At 35.2% G+C, this 20,872-nt stretch overlaps 4 protein-coding genes across 5 annotated transcripts; 3 read left to right on the top strand and 1 right to left on the bottom strand.

Moving 5' to 3' along the window:
• Positions 1–1,286: 1,286 nt before the first annotated feature.
• LOC105628859 (transcription factor bHLH91) lies at positions 1,287–3,452 on the top strand. Its single transcript, XM_012210337.4, has 3 exons — positions 1,287–2,429; positions 2,679–3,092; positions 3,187–3,452. Exons 1-3 carry the CDS (start codon positions 1,584–1,586, stop codon positions 3,286–3,288), a joined length of 1,362 nt encoding a protein of 453 aa, XP_012065727.2. The 5' UTR covers positions 1,287–1,583; the 3' UTR covers positions 3,289–3,452.
• Positions 3,453–4,118: 666 nt separating this feature from the next.
• On the top strand, positions 4,119–6,098 carry LOC110008894 (hypothetical protein). 2 transcript variants are annotated; one of them, XR_016321206.1, is made up of 4 exons: positions 4,119–4,329; positions 4,430–5,025; positions 5,221–5,578; positions 5,654–6,098. XR_016321206.1 is itself a non-coding variant. In XM_089722484.1 (3 exons), exons 2-3 carry the CDS (start codon positions 4,537–4,539, stop codon positions 5,356–5,358), a joined length of 627 nt encoding a protein of 208 aa, XP_089578610.1. In that variant the 5' UTR covers positions 4,119–4,329; positions 4,430–4,536; the 3' UTR covers positions 5,359–6,098. The 2 variants fall into 2 exon arrangements, 1 of the variants encoding a protein (XP_089578610.1); XM_089722484.1 differs by having other exon boundaries at positions 5,221–6,098.
• A 489-nt stretch (positions 6,099–6,587) lies between these two features.
• LOC105628782 (kinetochore protein) lies at positions 6,588–11,254 on the top strand. The gene is made up of 4 exons (XM_012210265.4): positions 6,588–7,817; positions 8,548–8,794; positions 10,271–10,417; positions 10,662–11,254. The coding sequence occupies exons 1-4, from the start codon at positions 6,709–6,711 to the stop codon at positions 10,890–10,892; spliced, it is 1,734 nt and encodes a 577-aa protein (XP_012065655.1). The 5' UTR covers positions 6,588–6,708; the 3' UTR covers positions 10,893–11,254.
• An 805-nt stretch (positions 11,255–12,059) lies between these two features.
• On the bottom strand, positions 12,060–18,986 carry LOC105628781 (mitogen-activated protein kinase kinase kinase 1). The gene is made up of 9 exons (XM_012210264.4): positions 17,729–18,986; positions 16,410–16,494; positions 16,240–16,302; positions 15,605–15,762; positions 14,423–14,495; positions 14,249–14,308; positions 13,594–13,704; positions 12,696–12,942; positions 12,060–12,439 (listed from the first exon to the last, which is right to left on the bottom strand). Exons 1-8 carry the CDS (start codon positions 18,865–18,867, stop codon positions 12,730–12,732), a joined length of 1,902 nt encoding a protein of 633 aa, XP_012065654.1. The 5' UTR covers positions 18,868–18,986; the 3' UTR covers positions 12,060–12,439; positions 12,696–12,729.
• Positions 18,987–20,872: the final 1,886 nt, after the last annotated feature.

Below are 20,872 nucleotides of genomic sequence, written 5' to 3'. Positions count from 1 at the left end.
CGTTCATGGATTAAAACTTTTTATAAAATATTAACTTGAACTTTAAAAACTAATTCAAATGTTATATTACCGCATATTAAAAAAAATAGTTCCAAAACACTAAAAACTACTTAATAAGTTGTTACCGAACAAAGTCTAAATTGATGAAAATTTTTGTGACGGAGAGGTCTCAAACTTGATACCTCCTACTCTCCATAATCTAAGTCGAATCACTATAATTTTTTATAAAAAGGATTATTAATCAATAACAACTCCATAATCTACCAATGTTTTGAGAAGTAAAATATGGTTTGTTTGCAGCATTGCTTTTAGCATGTTTATGTAGTTTTAATTTTACCAAGTTCATTACCACAAGAAGAAAAAACAACAAATCTTCATTATCAAACAAATCTTCAAAGCAACTTGTTCCTGATTTGTACTTGAAAAATTTATGTTGGCATATTTCACAATTCACAAGTAGTCCTTAGCCAAGACTATGTAACAGCATGGCACAAGATTTAATAAATTATTATGATTTTTCCTTTATTTAAAAAATAATAAAAAAACCATTGGCAATTCCATATTTTTTTCTTTTTCAGATTTCCTATAATTAAGAAAAAGAAATTCTCATCTAAATGCTGAAATTTTGCAAGAATATTTTCTTTCAAATCATTTTCCTTTTCTTTTATTATTAAGGGAATATTCCGCAAAAATAGCTATTTCAGTAGTTGGTAGCTATTTTAATATTGAGTAGCTTTTCATAATAAGAGTTAACCTTTTATAAAACGTTATTTTAACCTCTAAAAACTAATTCAAATGCTATATTATGAAATAGTATAAAAAGTCAAAACACTAAAAGCTTGTTGCCGAAAACAACCTAATTATACATATCCTCAACCCGACTAGGATTAATCCCTATTCGCGCCAGATCCACCCACATAAATCTCTATTTTCCATTTTTGTATTAAGTTAAAAGAAAAGAAAGAAAAAATTCCAACTCATGATCTTTTCAGGCAGGAATAAAGAACTTTGGTATTGTAGTGACAAATGGACAGTTGCTTAGAAAAATTGGGAAAGGAAACAAATTTATAATAAATGGAGGGAAAAAAAAAAGTAAAAAGGCAAAACTGAAAATCATCTGGAAAATTCTATATATATAGAGAGAGATTGTGAGTGGGGCCCAGTAACAAGAATCTGAGTAACAACCTCCCTTTCTGTGAACAAAAGGAAATCATCACATAAGGCATGCAGTATTTGCAGTTCCATCTTTCAATTCCTTCTCCTTCTCCTCCTCCTCATATTTCATTTTCATATATAATTTAAGCTAAAATTTCCATTTCCTCTCTCTCTGTCTCTAACAAACCTTCTCTATTCATAACTGCAACTGAAAAAATATATTGGTTCCATATATATTCACACTTCTTTCTTTCAATTCTCTGTAAAACTAGCTAATTTCGCATCTGGGTTTTTGTTCTTGAAGCTTTTGATCTTACTATAAGCTTTTTATTGAAATGTTGTTTATTTTATGCGTTTTAAATTTATTTTTCTTGTTCTTTTTGGGCTTTGTTAATGGACTTTGTATCTTATGTAACTAGATCGGAAAAATGTATGAAGAGACGGATTGTTTTGATCCAAACTCCATGGTAGAAGGACCTGAAGGTGGGCTTTGTCAAGTTTTGCAACCACCACTACCACCGCCGCCGCTTATGGCGGGTAGTAGTACTACAAACAGCCATAATAGCCTTGAAGAAAATCTTAAGCTATCTGCTGATGAACTTTGTCACCATAGCTTCAACAATCCACATCTAGAAGAGGATGCTTCTGCTGCTGTAATGGAAATCCAACTTCAAATCCAACAAATGGATTTGAATGCCCATTTAATGCATGAATCATCAAATTATTTGGCTTTTACATCATCATCTTCTTTACCAGATTCAGCATATACTCCAACACCAGACCTGCGTAACCTTTTTCGCTTACCCAGATCTTCCTTGCTTCCAAATTCTTCAATTTCTTTCACAAACCCTAACCATACAACTCCATTAAGTTTTGTTGGAGATCTTCCAATGACAGACACAGCTTCTGCCTCTTCTATTCTCTATGACCCACTTTTTCACCTTAATCTTCCTCCACAACCTCCTTTATTTAGGGATTTGTTTCAATCCTTGCCTCCACACGGCTATTCCTTGCCTGGGTCAAGAGGCAGTTCTTTGTTTGGTGGTGTAGGGGATGATCATGTAGAGGGAAGTGGAGGAGTGAATCTTTATCAAGAAGGAGATGGAGAGCAGCAGTTTGATAATGGGGTTTTGGATTTTACATGGGATATGGCTTGTATGGGTAACGGTAGACAAGGTGGAAATATCAAACACTTTGCTACTGAGCGTCAAAGGAGACAACACATTAAAGATAAGTATGATGACTTGAGAAATTTGGTCCCTAACCCTTCTAAGGTATCTAATTAGTTTCTCTTTCAATATCCCATATATATATATATATATATATATATATATATATATATAATTTAAGCTCCTTCTTTAATTTATAGTTGAACATAATTAAATTAAGAAGATAAAAGAGAACAAAATCTTTAGTTCTAATTGGTTTATTTGCAAGGTGTTTGTTAAAATTACACAGACATACATTTTTCTTGATGTTACATCAGCTAATTCAGTTGTTATTTATGTTGTTTGATGAGAAAGAATGATAGAGCCTCTGTGGTTGGAGATGCAATTAATTACATCAAAGAACTTCTTAGAACTGTAAATGAGCTGAAAATTCTGGTGGAGAAAAAGAGATGTGCTAGAGAGAGGGGAAAGAGACAAAAGATTGAAGAAGATTCCATTGGCAATGTTCATGAGAGCAAGATTGTTGATGACCCAGATCAGTCTTTCAATAATGGGTCATTAAGGAGCTTTTGGCTTCAAAGAAAATCCAAAGACACAGAGGTAGATGTTAGAATAATAGATGATGAAGTTACTATTAAACTTGTTCAAAGAAAGAAGATCAATTGCTTGCTGTTTGTATCCAAAGTTCTTGATGAACTTCAACTGGATCTTCATCATGTTGCTGGTGGACATGTTGGTGATTACTACAGCTTCTTGTTTAACTCCAAGGTTAGCGTTCATAATTTGGTTTTAACGCATTTTTTGATGTTCAATTAGGTTTTAATTTAACTAGGTTTTAACCCATTAAACTTGTAATGTTCAGATATATGAAGGATCTTCAGTTTATGCTAGTGCAATAGCAAACAAGTTGATTGAGGTGGTGGACAGGCAGTATGCATCAACTCCATCTACAAGCTGCTATTAGCAGGTCAAGAAGTTGGGTAGGTGAAAAATGAGGTATAGGTTATGAAGTGGTTAATAAGAGTAGATGTAATGTTTGAGAATTGGAGACAATTAATCAGTAAGTTGTAAAAGATAATGTACTTCTTCTTAGAGAAACTAATTGCTTTTGATTACATTTTAGCCAAATGGGTGTTGATTGTGTGGATTGAAATATTTTTTTGGAGTTAAATCAAATTAGTTCATCAATCACTAAGTTAAAATTGTTTGATAATTACCTATATCCGAAAACTTATTGGATTTCAACTATATCCGGCTCGAGTACTATAACGCCAACATAGAAGATGACATTCGTAATAATGTTAAAATTCTAATAAATTCGTAATAAATATTTTTTATACATATACTATATAAAGCTTAGAGACATTCATCGTGAAGCGAAAATTCAAATATTTTTAAAATGATTTTTTTTTGCAAAATAATATATTTTTAAATTGCTAATAAGAAAAATATCATAGTAAGACAAATCAAGCCACCAAAAATTACTTTTAAGATAAACTAATTTAATATGTTATGGTTTATTTTTCTCTCATTATTTTAACTACATAATGAGCTTTTTCGGCTCGTCCCATTTTGGAACCGAGTCCGCATGGGCCAGGCCGGGCCGAACAACCTATTTTGACAGAGCTAACATTGAATATTCTAAAATTAGAAAGGCAAAATTGAAAATCTTCTGAAAATATAGGATTATAATGAGATTACGAGTGGGGCCCAATAAAAGGAATTAGTTACACAAATCTTCCTTAGGAAAGGAAATCATCACATAAAGCATGCATTATCTGCAGTTCCTTCTCCTCCTCCTACCACCTTCTTTCCCTACGTATTTCATTTTCTAATTTATGCAAAAATTTCCATCTCTCTCTTTCTTTCTTTATAACAAACACTCTCTCTCACTCTCTTTCATAACTGCAACTAAAAGATTTTAATTCCATATTCACACTTCTTTCCTTCAATTCTCTGTAAAACTCCATCTGGGTTCTCTTCTTGAAGCGTTTTAATTCTTACTGTAAGCTTTTTCTCCACTGTCATTTTTTATTTTTTGTGTTTTTAATTTCCTTTTTCTTGTTCTTTTTTGGTTTTTTTGATGGACTTTGCTTGTTATGTAGCTAAATAAAAAAAAAATGTATCAAGAGACAAGTTGTTTTGATCCAAACTCCATGGCAGAAGGACCAGAAGATGGGCTTTCTCAAGTTCTGCAACTACCAACGCACTCATGGCAGGTAGTACTGTAAACAGCCATAATAGCGTTGAAGAAAATCTTAAGCTTTCTACAGATGGAATCTCTTATCACCATAGCATGAATAATCCAAATCAAGAAGAGGATGCCTCTGCTGTTGCTACTGCTGTCATGAAAATCCCACTTCAAATTCAACTTAAGGATTTGAATACCTATTTGACTCAAGAATCATTAAATCAAGTTTTGGCTGTTAGATCAGATTCATCATCACCAGACCTTTTTCAGTTATCTAGGTCTTCTACGCTTCCAAATCCTTCAATTTCTTTCACAAACCCTAAAGACACAACTCCATTAAGCTCTGGAGATCTTCCAATTGCAGACACAAATTTCATCTTTTTATTTGTCTCTGAGTACCTGTCTCTCTATGATATTCTTCCTGCACAACCTTTTTTATTTTGGCAGGAGCGCAACAGCCGATGGAGACAATACATTAAAGATGAGTCTAAAGACTTGAACGGTACTAAGGTATTTAATTAGTTTTCACTTTCAATATCCCATAATCATATCATACTCCTTTTCTAGTTGAAGAGAGCTAAATTAAGAAAATAGAACAAAATATTTAACAGTAATAGTAATACTAATTACTATTGATTTATATTTTGTAAGGTGTTTGTTAAAATTAACATACATATATATTTTTCTTGATGTTATATTGCTTAGGATGATAGCATATCTGTGGTTGAAGATTCAGTTGAGCACATGAAAGAACTTGGTGAAACTTTAATTGAGTTGAAAATGTTAATGAAGAACAAGAAAAGTGCTGAACCTGAAGAAGATTTCCATAGACTCTGGTCATGATTCATATGAGTCGTCCAATAATCGGTCATTGATTAGGAGTTCTTGGCTTCAAAGAGAATCAAATGACACAGAGGTAGACGATCGATGAAATTAATATTGAATTGCCAAGATCGGAGAGAAGATCAATCACATGTTCTCTGTGTACGAAGTATATGGTGAACTTGAACTTGATCTCCGTTGTGTTGCTGGTAGCGATGATGGTGATTACAACAGCTTTTTGGTTAGTGTTAATTAATTATTTATACTCTGGACTTATTGATGGGATTAATGAATTAATACACTTGTAATGTAACAGATAAATGAAGGGTCTACAGATAATGCTAGTGCAATAGCAAACGAGCTGATTGAGGTGGTGGATACTAAATTAAAGAAAGCAGACTTTAAATGTTTAAATCGAAGAGGTAGATTTTAAACTGTTCTTTAAAAAAACAAAGAAGCAAAATTGTTCGTCTTCTCTTCAACGTGGCTTCGCCATTGAAGACACTAAGCATCAGCTCCATCTACAAGTTGGGCTTGGATATATATTCATGTTAGAAATAGCAATTGGAAAGGTGAAAAATGAGGTCTGGGTAGTGTGACCTGTATGGAAGTGGTTAAATAAGAGCAGATGTAACGTTTGAGAATTTGAGACAGACTAATCAGTAAAGAAGAAGATACAGCATTGTGTACAGTAAAGTCTCTTCCCGCTACCTCTTTAGGAATGTGTTTAGTGGAAATTAAACCCGAAAGCATTTTTCACATGCTGCAGCGCAACTTAAAAAAATTAGCTATATAAATTTTTCTAATTAAAATTATAATCTCGACTATATCCTACTATGTCCATCGTTATTCTCAGAAAACATTCAATGTTGAAATTAATTTAGTGAGTTATAATGAAATATAAAATAGTATTAGGAATGATATTTTTAGTGTATTATTTAAACATTCTTAGTATAATACTTAAATATTTTATTTGTATTACATTCTAATAGGAGGCACTAAAGGGAGTTGCCAAAATATGTAATATCTCGACAAATTATGCTTTCAATTATATTTTAGTAATATTTTAATATTTTAATATTTGTAGGGATGCATAATTTAGCACCGGTAGTCGACCTTTTAAGGCTTTTGTAAAAAATATGGGTCAAATAAATAGATGGGCCTTGGCCGGAAGTTCAAAACTGAAAAGCCCAAAAATTTTGGTCCTTACGACACCGTACTTTAAAAAGCCTTAAGTTTTCAAAATCGGTCTAATTTCCTCACCGAATTATTTGTCCCTAATTCCTCGTTCCTAAGCGGGAAAAAGCAAACGCCAAAAAAAGCTCAAAATCACAAACAGTAGGCAGAGGAAACCGATTCCTCGCCGGAGAAATGAGGGGCAACAGTCGCCGCCAACCCAAGGACTCCTTCATTCCACAACCGACACCTGACCGCCGCCAATATCCTTTCTCTGGAGCTGCCGGTAACACTTCCCGTGACTCTGATGCTAGCTTTGCCAGTAGCCGACCGTCCACCGTTGGCGTCGGTCGAACATCTGAACTATATACTGATCGGGGTCACCAAAACTCGGCTGTCCGATCAATTAATACCTTCCTCTCCTCCCACAACTCTCTTCTCTCTTTAAGAACGCATCCTATCTCCTCCGCTAAGGAGATGACCGAAGTTCTTCAGTTCCTTCTTCACCAACTAGACTATCCCAAGGCGAAGCTAGACGACGATCTGTTTGTAATTTTGAAGTCCTTGAATTGCCCATTCAAGGTCAACAAATCTGCTCTTCGTGCACCTAATACACCTCATAATTGGCCTTCATTTCTAGCACTAATCCACTGGCTAGTCCAGATTGCGATGTATGCGGAGCATTTGGCCGCTAATTCGAGGTCTTTAGTTGAAACTAATGGTATGCATGTTTATACTTTGGATAGTTATTTGAATTTTATTAATGGACATGATGAGGCGGTGGAAGAATTGGATAGAGAATTCATGGAGAAGCTGGAGAGAGAAAGAGATAGTGTACTTGAAAGTGTTAAGAATTTAGAGGCTAATTTTAATGAACTGAGTACCAAAGCGGAGGAGCTGAGGACTGGACCTACAGAGAGGGAAAAGCTGGAGAAGCAGAGGAGTGTGTTAGAGGAGGATGTGAACAAGTTTAATGTAATGATTGCAGACTTCAATCAGAGGATGAAGGCCATGGAGAATTTGGTGGAGGAGAAAAGGAAGGAGTTGGAAGCCAAAGTTGAGGAGAAGAAACGGATTGACGAGGAGAATGAGGAGTTGAAGAAGAGAGTGGACGATCAGAGTTTTAATGCGAGAGATGCAGAAAGGATGAAGAGGGAGTTGCAGGCAGTGGAGAATGGTATTGGAGAGGCAGAGGCTTCAAGGAATTCGTGGGAGGAGAAGATTTGGGATCTTGATGCTGCAATTGGACATGAGTTAAAGGAACTTGAGTCACTTGCAATGGAGTGTAACCAGGCCGTTAAGAGGTTTGCTTTCTTGCTTTCTTGGATCATACAGCCCGTGTTGTAGTTCTAATTTAGGCCCATGAATTTATCAAGCTAGTTGAATGATTTCATAACATTCATCTGCCATGTGAACTGGTTAATTCCTGTAAACTAAAATTTAAATCAGTTAATCGTAGATGCTTGGAAGAGTTTAATGTTGCAGCCACATGGAGGAGTGGCCATGACTAATTCCCTTTCTTTCTTTTATTAGATTGTGAGTGGATATTCGAATGAGAATTTACCCTAGCAAATTGTATTTCGTACACTTTTTTATTTTAGCTTACTTTTTGCTAGGAGATTTGGGCTTATTCTCTATGTTAGACCGATATACTCAATTTTTACAGCTTTGACTTAATTCTAGCTTCTGTTGCACAAGAAATTTCATTTTGTTTATCAACCTTCTTTTGATATTCAAAAATTTTTCACGGATACTTCTATTGTATCATGCTATTAGATGATTGTATCACATTGTTTTGGGGAGCTTAAAGTATTTTATTATCAAGTTAAACTGTGAGTTGTTCATGGTACATCATCAGGAGCTAAATGCAATTGCGAAATCAAGTTTGTACTTTGTAGCTTATTTCTATGTGCTTGCATGTTGCTTTTTGGCAACCTTTTGCCGTTTCAACCTGTTATGGTGCTTTTTCATAGAAGGAAAAAAAAAAAAAAAAACTCTAACGTAATGCATGCTCCCTCTCTCTGATGGTTATAGATTAAAGCTTGGAAATGGCTTTCAATATGTGTTGAATGCCAAGGGATCAACACCTGCTCAAGTCATGGGGGTTGACTACAAATCTACTGTTAAGCCTGGACTTGAATCCTTTGCTGATGACATAAAGAAAAGCTCTATGGAAAAACTAGAAGAGTTGATTTCACTTCAACAAGAGTTGTCAGAATTGACTGCTAAGACTGAAGGCAAAAAGAACCGTACTGCTGTACTTCAGTGTCATATTGATGAAGTATGTGCTATCGACCTTCTTCTTTTTCTATTTTTCATAAAAAATGCTTTTGCTATGCTTGTTTGGCATATTATGCTTGAATTGATGATAGCAGAATCATACTTTTTGTATCAACCAAAAACCTTTTTTTTTTTTCTTTTGCTTCTTTTCATAAAAACCATTGTAATCAATATGCCCATCAGCATCATTGACACAACGAAAGAGCGAGGACCTATGTTACTTTGTTCCTCATTCGTAGAATTTGAGTCATCAACTATGATTACAAGGTGAAGGATACTGAGTGTTCATATAAATGGACATTTTCTTGACGCATCTGATTTTCATACCAGACTCACCTGCTAACACGATCCTTTGAGGATGAATTTTAAAACTAACATTCTTTTTTTTTTTTTTTTTGGAAGAGGGGAGGGGGTGTGGTGTGTGTTTGAGTTCCACCCAAAAATACATGGTTGATTAATATTGATTAGTCTATTGAAATCCATAACGTATTAACTTTCTTGGTGTATTTGTTGGAAGGTATTAATCACTGGAATACGACTTGTTGAATTGGAGGAGCATTTTTTTCCATTTGTAATTTGAGAAGGGAAATGAAAAATGAACAAAATGGCAAAATTTCTCAAATGAAAGTAAACGAAAACGTTTTTGGAATGACACATTTCATCTCGATGGTTGTTCTTTAATATATATCTTAGGTGCTTGTACAACTAATCAGCTCTTAGATTATTTATACTGTTGTGTCCTACAAGTTCATCCATACTTTGAAAAATGTTTTAGTAATTGTGACAGATACTACATTGCTGGTGCTATAGTACTGGTTGGTATGGCAGCATTTGGAAGTCTGATATTTCATTTGGTATTTATTGATTTACTTCTGTAATTAATTTTCATGTTATTGTTTTATGAATTTTTTCCTTATACTTTTTCTCCTTTGTTGATCTTCAATTTCCTTTTCCCTATTATTCATTTGGTTCTGCAAAGTCAGAAGCTATAAACAGTTAAACACTCCGATCGTGTTTAATGGAAGCTAATAACAGGAGGCAAAATTTTGCCTTCAAACATTTCCAACCACATTCTTGCCTGTAATTGCACATTGCTTCTACTGCATTTAGCATATTCAGGTTTCTTCTTGCTTATCAACTGACCTTGTGGTTGCTAAGAATTCAGGAGAAATTTCCATCTGGCTCAAGGTTTTTATTCATCTTGGACTGCCTAGGACTAATAATGATATTATTTGCTATTTTAATGCACTGTTGTGCAACTTCCAAAATATATAGGTGTGTGTGCGTGTTTGTGTTTACTTTTATTCTTGTATCTCAGTTTAATTTTGATTCTGAAGCATCTGGCATTTAATGGGTAGCACTTCTTCTAGTCAGCATTCCTCGTTTGCTATTCTTCCTTAAACTCTTATTCTTTTTCTTTATTCTGATGGATGAACTGGGCGATTCCATCTTAACACCAAACAATTGTTCATCTCAGGTAGAAACTTTGTTGAACTTGTTAAGGAAAGAAACAGAGGAGTACACAAACAGATGTGCAATGGAAGCTAAAAAGCTGATAGAGGATGTCCAAATGGAGGCTCACAACTTGGATGTTTTGGAAAGAGAAGCAGCAGCGATTCTGAAAGTATGGCCTCCTGTGTATATATATATATATATATATATTAAAAGTTTACAATCTTGATGTTTCTGACTGTTCTGAAATTCAATGGAGAAATAATTGTTGCAACTTGCAAGTGCATGGCTAACTTTTGCAAATACTAAAATATTCATAAACTTCTCTTTTCACCAGCTTCCCTTGATTGTTAGAAAACCTCACATGGGACTAAAAAAATTCTGCTATTTTTTTTTTTTTGAAAATTTGTGTTCAGGCCAATGAGCTAAAGTTGCAGGAAGCAATCAAACAAAGTGAAGAAGAAATTCAGATGCACGCAATAGACCTCTTTGCAGTTATTGATACCGTCTCAGAATACAAAGAACATGTGGAGTCCAAAATTTCAGAGATGAGAAGCAAGCTGTCAGAAACTGTAGGTGCCATTTCTGATGCTTACAAGCATTCCTTGCCAGTAGAATTTTGTATCAGCTTGGATACTACCCATTAACCACAAATTCAAAAAACAGAAAAATTACACAGTGCTTCAGGATGCAGGCACTGTGAAGAAACTTTCTTCCTTTTGGCGAGCGCTGATGTTTTTATCAGCGCGGCTAAATGCCTTCAAGTCTATTATTCTGTCTTTTCATTTTAAGAACAGCGTTTTTACATTGTATTCTTTTCTGAGTTCTGTCTATGAAGTCGGAATAGAATACAAAGCTGTTGAACTAGCTTTTTGACCGAATTAAGTGACTTATTAACTGGAACTGCCCTTTCGGCTGCTGTAAACGTTCGGTTGCTCGATTTACAGGCAAAATGCAGGAGCTTTGTATAATGTATTTATGGTGGATTTGTAATTACTTTTTTTTTTTTTTTTTTTTGGTAAATGTGGATTTATATTTCATATAAAGCGAATGGCTGAATTTGGTCGCCTTAGGAATTGACTCAAATGATTTTCTTTTTTTTTTTTTTTTAAATTTAATTGCTTTTGTGTTTTATTTATTTATTTTAATAATATTTTGTAATTGTTTTTATATTATTGCCAATAATTGTATGAAGCGAACAGAAATGCCTTATTTTATTTATTTTTTAGTAGTGTCAAGGGGTTCTATTTTTTTTTAATAATATTTTAGTGCTGTTCTATTTTATTTTGTTTAGGCAGAATAGTGTAAAGTGAAGGGTTACTACCAAAATTAACAAAAGTACTTTTCAGGACGCCTCTCTACTTATCAGAGTATTCGATCCAGGGACCTGTGGGTTATGGGCCCACCACGCTTCCGCTGCGCCACTCTTACGACTGTTAATTGTTCAACAATAATATCTAGTAAAATATTTCATCAAATCATATCTCAGTTGTCTATCTCACGCCGGGTTAAAGAAAACCTAAATTTGGCCACAGATTACTTCAAAAAATTTCCTATAAACTTCCGCTCATTATCAAATCATGTCCCATTATAAATTTTCATTATCAATAAAAAATAAAATAATGAAATAGAGAAATCTCGCTCTAAAGTGGAATTTCTTCTTTCAAAATGGAAAAATTGAAATCACGATGAAGTATAACTTATTTTTGGTAAATCAAACAAAAGAATATAGAGAATTTTAATCTGTATGCACTTGCAAAATATATACTAAATTTCACTGATAACAAATAAAAAAAAAAAAAAAAAAACCAAAATGACAAAGCTAAAAAAAGAGAAATCATAGCTATTTTTCTCTGTTATTTCTCTTTTTACAATACAATATTTACATTTTTTTTTTCTTATATTTACAATTACTCAACGACCTGACTGCTGCTATCCCAAAAAGGGAAAAATAGGTTAATGCAGAATCGCTAACCTTCTATTTGGTAAATGATAATTGATGCTACAAAATTACAACAATGAAAGATTTAACAAAAAAGAGAAACAATTTGCCAGGAGCTCAATTATGAAGCCAATGCGCCCATGTGTTCCCCTCCAGGAGTCTATTTTCACCCACAAGGTAGATGTGGAATGCATCTTTTGGCTTATATGACATCCAGCGATGTTCTGACGCATGTGTCATGTCTGCATGATCCTGTAAAACAAAAACAGTTGATGAACTCAACAGTAACTTTCCTTCAGATCCATGGTAATGGAACAAATTCAACGAAATCCAGCCAAAATGCTTATTGGTGATACTAAAACATGTTTTGTGCGAGCGAATGTTAAATGTTACGAATAGGGTTTTTCTGAATCTTCAATTGACATGAAATGTAAATCAGATATATAAGACCTTCGAGCAGAAAAGACACAAACTATTCTCAATAATAGGACAAAGGGTGCTAACTTACCTCAACACATTAGCTTCAGGTTGATCAAAATTTTTCATGAGTTTAAGCCGCTGAAATGAGGAGAAGAGGGGCTCGAGAAAGTATGAAGTGGTCTCTTCACAAACGGATGGTCCAACAGCTGAGTTGCTGTAGGCCGATTATTTGAATTGACATGTAAGCACTTAAGGATGAAATCTCGGGCCTCTCTTGATAAGGAATCTGGAACAGGAGGAGGTTCCCCCTTGCCAATCCTAAACAGTGCTTGCATCTGTCACCCACATCAGAAATTAATACTATCCAATTTGTTTTACATGAAACTTAAACATATCAAGACGCATGCAATGGATCATTTAGGAATTAAAAAGCAACTTTATGAAAAGGTTTGACACATCAATGCTCATTCTGTAGAAGACTTCGCTATCCCTAATTCTCTTGCTAACTTTCCCTTTATATTTCATTTGCTAATTTCTAGCAAGCTCTAGAAATAGCATTATCAATTCAGCACTCTTTATCTAGCTTAACATCCTTCTCACTAATTGTTTCTTTTGACCCTTTACCTGGAGGCATAAAGGGTAGATTCTTACCTCCAATCAACATCAAGTCATGCACATATGGGCACATATAACTTGTTCATATGCCAAATATTAGGCAAGGTTACAGCGTTCTCATCTTACAATTCAATCAGGTGAAACTTGATATGATTTAGGCTTTTGAGATAAACAATTTGACTCATAACTGTTTTTTAACTTGGATATGCAGGGTAAGACTTGGCAACTAAGAAAACAAGCCAACAAGTTGCCATCTCACTTCAATCATAAAAATGTCAAAATGTCTATCTTTGATCTCAAAATAAATATAAGAGGGTGGATAAAAACAATGATACTTGAAATAAGCACTTCAGGGAAAATAAAATACATACGCCTTCCAAGTGAGAATATGGGGGTTGACCAGTCAACATCTCCAACACGGTACATCCAAGGCTCCATATATCAGCTGCAAGTCCATAGCCACGATTCTTTAAATTAACAACCTACAATTGCATAATGAAATTGTCAAGTACATTGCCAAGAGCAGCTCATAAAAAATGCACACCTCCAAGCATATATAAGACATTGAAAATTTGATATTGCTATCATATACTGCTAGAAAATAAAAATTAAGCAACATTTCCGTTGTTTTCTCTGATTAGAGGAATGAATAATTCAGCTTTTCAATGTTTTCCCCCACATAGGTGGAACTATTTAACAAAGATGGGTTGTTGAAAACATCAATGCATTGTGGTCCTGCTTATGTTAGGTCAAAATCAGGATAGTGCATATCCTTTATTTGACAGTGAAAAGAAAACTAAAATTTAAATATATAAATATAAAAGGGATGCAAATGCAACCTTTTTTTTTCCTTGAAATATCAAAACACTTCCAAACATATAAGAAATACATAATAGAAGCTCCAAAAGCTATCAATTGGAAAGAGAAAAGAAAACAAAGGAAATGCCAAAAGCATGAGAAAATCTAGCTCGTAGACAAAGACCATCATCAACATCCATATTAGAACAATAATGAAAGAAAGCAAACCTCTGGGGCCATCCAATATGCAGTCCCTTTGCAAGATTTAACATCATTGAATTTAGTTGCCTACAAAAAGCAATCCAAATACAATAAATAAAAATATCCAAATACAAGAAAGGATTTAACCATAATTTATACTTTAGTACACTATCTGGAGAGAGATTCAGTGAAATAATGCACCTTTGCCAATCCAAAATCTGCAAGCTTTACAGATCCATTTGCATCCACCAATATATTGGCACATTTGATATCCCTTGAAAGTGAAAAATTAAAATGACAATTAGAAAACAGCAAATCAAAAAGCGACAATAAAAATGAGTTTTCAACAACCCTTTCCAACTTCTGACAGACAAATATCATCAGCAGTTTACAAACAAAAGCAACAAAATTTCAGACCAAAATTGATTGTACAAGAACAAGAAATGAGATTACATTGTTAAATTTCTCCTATAATATGAATTTTTCTTTCGTTTCAACTTTTCCTGTACATCTCAACAAGGAAAAATGTAAACTCCAGCTCTTAGCTGGTCATGCATCCACTTGGCTCAACAATCCATTCCACGCCACTTTAAATAATCCTCCTAGTCTATTTAGTGTTTCATTAATGGACTAGAGATGATGGCGCTAGAGGTTGTTAAAAGTGCATGGCTAACTTAAAGTGCAAACCATCTCACAGAGCCTGTGCAAGGGTAGCTTAACTGAAGTGCAATGCATGTCTCTATCACACAGAGCATAACTATTTCTGAATGAAGGATTCATATTTCATAGCATAATGAAGAAACAGTCAAACCCAGGATAGCTAACTTAAGAACACAACAGTGGTATTAATACTGAACAGACTATTAAATGAATATTAATTAAGGCTTACAACTTGCTAAATAATGCAAATAGCAATAAAAAACAAAAACATGCTTATTGGGGCATGAAAACCCACAAGAAAATGCAGAAGTTATGCTATCATGCAATGTTTCCTTGAGTTTCACCTGAAGAGCATAACACATTTTGCTTTTGGTATTTTGAGATTTAATAGCAACAACATGCATTGTTAATAGACCGCTAGCTTTAGTAAAGGATTGTAAAAGTTTTAGCTTTTTTCTTCCGCATATTTGGCCAATATCAATAATGAACAATTTTATTGATGTTATGCCATCTGGAATATGCAACATAGACATGCAGGCCTCACGTGAGAACAATAGAAAGCAACAGAAAGATCAGAGTCAGTTCATAAACGCCAAGATGAATTCCTCTTTAACATTTAGCGAAGAAGAAAATTATAATGCAGAAAGCATTTCCCAAGCAGAACAACAAAAGAATGTAGAAGCTTAGATCCAAAGAACTAAGTAATAAGATTATCTGTATTACCTATGAACCACATTCTGGTCATGGAGATATTTTAAACCACTCAAAATTTGTCTTGTGTATGCAGAGACTTGGGAATCCCTCAAACGGTACTTCTGATAAAGCTTTGCAAGTGAACCCTTTGTTGCTAGCTCAAGGAAGATGTAAAGCTTAGCTTCATCCTGCAAATTAACAATTTAGGATAGACTATGTAAAAACCATTTAAAACATATTTCCAAGATAGCAATAAAACAAGAATGACAGATGAAAAGATAATTTACAAATTCATAAACACTCCCACCTTGAACAATATAAAATAAATAGGAATGACATTCCTATTTATCAAGTAGATGATTCATGAACAATTTGGGAACCAGATATATGGTGTATGAGAATAACTAGATACTCTTGAAAAATAACATAGACCCAAAAATGGTGCATGAGAAAATAATTACTTGCTTCAATATAATTTTGGAATCATAATAAGAACTTCAACTTTCAAGCACTGCATAATTAAAAAAAAAAAAAAAAAATTCCCATTCTAGCTTATGCCACAGATAAGAAATGCAAGATAAGTACAGTATGTGCTCTCATTTCATGAATATTACTATTACATTGCAGAAACAAAATAACGGCCAACTCAAATATTATAAACATACCTTGTCTGTTCCAAGATATTGAACTATATTCTCGTGTTCAAACTCTCTTAATAGAGAAATCTCCTGGAACAATAAAAATGGTATTAGAAATAGGCATATCATGATGCAGGCATTTTTGCCAATCCAATAGCCTGTAAGAGGGATAATTTTTTGAACACTGATCTTCCCACCTGCTCAAGTTGTAAAATGCTTTGCTTCCCTTGGCTTCCTTGATCCAGCAAAGAAACCTCCTTTACAGCAAAAAAGAATCCATCGCTGTAGCAAACCAAAGAGAAATATGAGATATATCAGAAAAGTGAAATAAGTTGATGATAGCTAACTACAATTTGTGTTAGGGAAGGGGAGACTAAACACTATCTATTGTCAAGTAGCATATGCACTTATAACTACACTATGCCTAGGTGTGCATTAATAATCTTTTGTTGATCACCTCTCCCTTTAGCTTTTTTTTACTTTGCAAAAGTGACCAAAAACAGCAGACATTAAAAACAGCTCTCATTTTTTGCTTAGAGAATGCCTTATCACTGCATCAGGAAGTAGAAAAAATGAACAAAACAGGGGTTTCTTGGCTAAAGAAGCAAAAAGAACACTAAACAAAGAGCAGGCTAAGCAGCAGCACAAAAAAAAAGGGAGTTTGCGAGAGAACTAGGCCTTTTGAAAAGACCATTTTTACTATTTTTTTTTTCCCCTTCTGACATTGCAATAATGATCTTCAGGTGACCAAGAGACCTTCAATAACACAACTTTCACCCATATTAATTTTCTGATTTCCAGAAGAACATATCAAATTAGCAATGGCCATCGGAACATAGAAAACAGTCTCCAAAGTGCAGTCATCAGAGAGCTCGATTAACAGCCATCAATAAACTAATAAACTTAGTCTAGTTAACACTGTCTAGAGGTTGTTCTAAGTCAATTTGAGCTTTCTGACAACAAAGTTTACAGAGACTTTGTAATGACTACAGCAAATTATTTTTCCAGCAGCAAGGACCATATGCCGCATCCCCATTACCACCCACTTAGGTATAAATCCTTCACCTGCATCATGGTGCTCGGACAATCCGTTTCTTATATCTTTCAGATATGATTTAATTACTCAAATCTTAACTAAAATTATTAGAATATGCAGTCTAGGATATTCATTGCTTTCTACATTATGCAAATTAATGTAACCATAGTTCAAAAGCTAGTGCCTATTTCTCTTAATAAAAAGAAGGGACAAAAGCCCTAGCTCTGCTGTGTTATAGCTTGAATGTCCTACTAATTAATAATTAAATTTCAAGATATAGTTGCAAGCAGCAAGGCCATGAAATGCAGAATAAACCAAAATAAATTCATCCCCCAAATAACTTTACAAATTGCAGTTAGGCTTTAAAAAAATCATTTCCAATGAACACTACGATGAACCCATGTCGTAACATAATGACAGCATAAGGCATAAGGCATAAGGACAGTATATATAAAATATAAGTCAGAAAAGATTACTTACTCTGTGAACCCTTCATACACTGTTCCAAAAGATCCACTCCCCAATAGCTCACCCTTTTGCCAGGAATATATATTTCTTTTGAATTTCCCATTCGGAGAAATACAATGCACCGGCTCCATAATATTGACAGCGACAATTGTATTATCTTCATTATCATCCCCGCAGTTGCTACCACCGTCATCATTTGACAGAGACAAGCAAGGTTCATTGAGAAATCTATTCTCTGCTGCGCTCGCCTCATTCATTTGTGCTCTCCCTTCATATGCATCACTATCCTCCTCCACCTCGTTCTCGTCAATCACTCTATTACTTTCATTGGAAGAGCTTATACCCCTAGCTTTAATCAAAGAATCCGAATCTTCATCATCTTGAGGAGCAAAAGATTTCAATATATCCCAAGTAGAACTCACATTATCAACCACCGGCGGCAGTAACCTCGCCGGTGGCGGCGCTAAAACCGGCGGTCTCTCACCTTTAATCCCTCCACCACTTTCAAGGCCTCTAACAGACCTCACACTAACTCCTCGTCGCTCAAATCCAGCTCCCTTTACGAACTCAGCTAAATTCGACTCGTTCTTCAAATTAGAAAACTCGCCTTTTCTTTTACTAAAATCACTGGAACCATTTCCACTTAGCTGTAAAGAAACCGGATGATCTTTATCACAATGGAAACAATTATTCAACTTAGAACCCAAATTTTCTCGCTCAAAACCAGCATTAGCTTTACTAAGCATAAATTTAGTCTCAAATTGAGCCGATAAACCGTCGGGCAAAGCCGAATTATGCAAACGCAAGCCACTATCGAAGGAAGAACGACGAGCTTTTTGAGCTTCCCAAACTGCTGTAGGAATAGCAAAATCTTCAGGACCAGAAAAACCCAAAGTCTGGCAAATAAGGTCGAATTCACCATCGATTCCTTTTATCCGAAAGCTAGTCTTAGGATCTAAATTGAGGTAACGAGTTCCGTGAGTAGAGTCATCCATAGAGAAGGAATTAGACGAAGAAGAAGAAGAAGAATAAGAAGAATACGACGCGTCGTAGTCGATGTTCTTGACGGCGTTCCGGCGATCGAGTTTCGGTTTTAAACTTTTGTGCTTTGCGTCCATTACGGCAGCGTTTTCCGATACCACTTGTCTCATAAACTGGTAAGAAGTTGAAAGAGCAGGAGGGAAGAGAAGTAGAAAAGAAATAGAAAAACTCCACGCGGATATTGCAAATGGAAATGCTTTTGAAGAAGGAAAGAGAAGCAGTCAAATTCAAAATTGTCTGATTATTACTAATAATAATATTCAAATATCTGGTATATTCAATGGGGATCGTCTAAAATTTAAACGCGGTGAATCACAATACGTATATATATACAGGGCCGGAGGGAGGGGGACTGGGAGCCCGGGCCCCAGAACTCTATATTTTTTTTTTTTTTACTTTATAATTCAGTACAAAAAAAATTCTTCATTTTGATTTTTCTAATTTTTGAAAATTTTATTTTGATGTCTATAGGTTCTAAAGTCTAGCTCCGCCCACGTGTATACAGGAAAATCATAAAGTCTAAGTTGTTTGATGATCTGGAGTGAATAGCTAACTTAATCATTAATTAGAATAATCAATTTCAGTTATGCATATCATATTTACATCGTATTACTTACTTAGTCATTGTATTCACTTTAATTCATTATTATTTATATTTTTCATTTTTTTTGAAAGCAAATAAGAGCATATATTTATATTAATTCTTAGAAATAAGAGTTGCAATACAATGGGGAGTCAAGTCCCATAGACGGAAACAAGGATGTAAACATGCCACACGAGCAAGAGCATGTGCAGGCTTGTTACCTTGCCTCCTAACCCAAACCAATTCACTAAATGGTATTTGAGACGGCAATTGTTTAATCTCTGCTAGCACTGGTGTCCAGTCGGAATAATAATCAAACCTGGTAGTTACAGCTTGAAACAGGTGCAAACAATCTGTTTCCACTAGAACCCTACTAATAGATCTCGTGAGCAACCAAGATAAAACCTCCCTAAGGCCGATGGCTTCAGCGATGTGAGGTTTTAATACTCCCGTAAAATGACCCGTGCAAGCTACCAAGAACTGTCCAGCTTCATTTCGGACAAGGCCAGCATACGATGAACGACCCTCAGTCATATGGACAGCTGCATCAACGTTACATTTGACAATCCCAGTCGGAGGAGGAGCTCATGTCGGAACTGAAGCCGACGATACAGAGGGATTGCTTCGTTCAATCTGCGCGTTCTGCCATTCTCTGAGAAAGCTGGTAGCAGCCGTGACAATGTTGTAAGGAGCAATATTAGTTTGTTGCCATACTCGCCGATTTCTATCAAACCAGAGAAAGTAGCACAAGACACCGAATAACAAGCATTGGTCGTTACTGCGCCGATCAATAAACCCCAGTAAAGTATCATTAAAACTAGTGGTTGATCCATCCAACGGAACCCCTGTTAACGTCCAACACAGTCGAGCTTTCTCATAGTGGAATAGCACGTGCATTGTTGTCTCGATTTCACCGCAAAAAGGGCAATGGTCATCCTCTGTAATCCGCTTGCCAAATAGTATAGATTTCGTTGGTAGAATATTTCGGCACGCTCGCCACAGCCAGTGCTTAACCTTCGGTGGGGAATCTAATTGCCATAATTTAGCCCAAATTGGCGAAGTTGCAGTTGCTTCAGGTTCCACAAAATTAGGCAGGACAAGCTTGTAGCCTGATTTAACAAGATATTCCCCTGAAGTAGAGAAGTTCCATATTAGTGTATCTGCCTGGGTAGCCCGAGTAAACGGGATAGATAGAACCTGTGACACCTCCTCTGGAAGGAATAGTCTGGCAATTAAATCCTCATTCCAACCATTAAGCATCCTTAGATTTCCAACTGACAGGTGCTCAGAGCCAGGGACAACAGGGCTACATGGGTAGAAATCAGTATCATTTGGTAACCACGGGTCATGCCAAATGTTAACACTTGAACCGTTGCCAATTCTCCATCTATACCCTTGTTTGAGAAGTGACTTAGCCGAGACCATGCTCCTCCATATAAGGCTGGGATTATGCCCTAGGGGCGCATCCAAAACATTCCCCCCCGGAAAATATTTTGCTTTGAGAACAGAACATAGAAGAGTATTTGGTTCGC

Source organism: Jatropha curcas, chromosome 6, assembly GCF_041381405.1.
Source record: "Jatropha curcas cultivar XTBG-Jc1 chromosome 6, XTBG_Jcur_1.0, whole genome shotgun sequence".
NCBI lineage: Eukaryota > Viridiplantae > Streptophyta > Magnoliopsida > Malpighiales > Euphorbiaceae > Jatropha > Jatropha curcas.
Note: the sequence above shows the minus strand (reverse complement) of the source record. Positions and strands in the feature narration are given on the sequence as shown.

Excerpts from the sequence above, each read along its gene's own strand:
- LOC105628859 (XM_012210337.4), top strand. The coding sequence starts at position 1,584 with ATGTATGAAGAGACGGATTGTTTTGATCCAAACTCCATGGTAGAAGGA. Across the intron at positions 2,430-2,678 it reads TGGTCCCTAACCCTTCTAAG|AATGATAGAGCCTCTGTGGT; the intron begins GTATCTAATTAG and ends TTGATGAGAAAG. Across the intron at positions 3,093-3,186 it reads GCTTCTTGTTTAACTCCAAG|ATATATGAAGGATCTTCAGT; the intron begins GTTAGCGTTCAT and ends TGTAATGTTCAG.
- LOC110008894 (XM_089722484.1), top strand. The coding sequence starts at position 4,537 with ATGGCAGGTAGTACTGTAAACAGCCATAATAGCGTTGAAGAAAATCTT. Across the intron at positions 5,026-5,220 it reads AAGACTTGAACGGTACTAAG|GATGATAGCATATCTGTGGT; the intron begins GTATTTAATTAG and ends TATATTGCTTAG.
- LOC105628782 (XM_012210265.4), top strand. The coding sequence starts at position 6,709 with ATGAGGGGCAACAGTCGCCGCCAACCCAAGGACTCCTTCATTCCACAA. Across the intron at positions 8,795-10,270 it reads TTCAGTGTCATATTGATGAA|GTAGAAACTTTGTTGAACTT; the intron begins GTATGTGCTATC and ends TGTTCATCTCAG. Across the intron at positions 10,418-10,661 it reads AAGCAGCAGCGATTCTGAAA|GCCAATGAGCTAAAGTTGCA; the intron begins GTATGGCCTCCT and ends ATTTGTGTTCAG.
- LOC105628781 (XM_012210264.4), bottom strand. The coding sequence starts at position 18,867 with ATGAGACAAGTGGTATCGGAAAACGCTGCCGTAATGGACGCAAAGCAC. Across the intron at positions 14,309-14,422 it reads CAGATTTTGGATTGGCAAAG|GCAACTAAATTCAATGATGT; the intron begins GTGCATTATTTC and ends TGCTTTTTGTAG. Across the intron at positions 12,943-13,593 it reads CATATTCTCACTTGGAAGGC|ATGCAAGCACTGTTTAGGAT; the intron begins GTATGTATTTTA and ends TGTGGGTGACAG.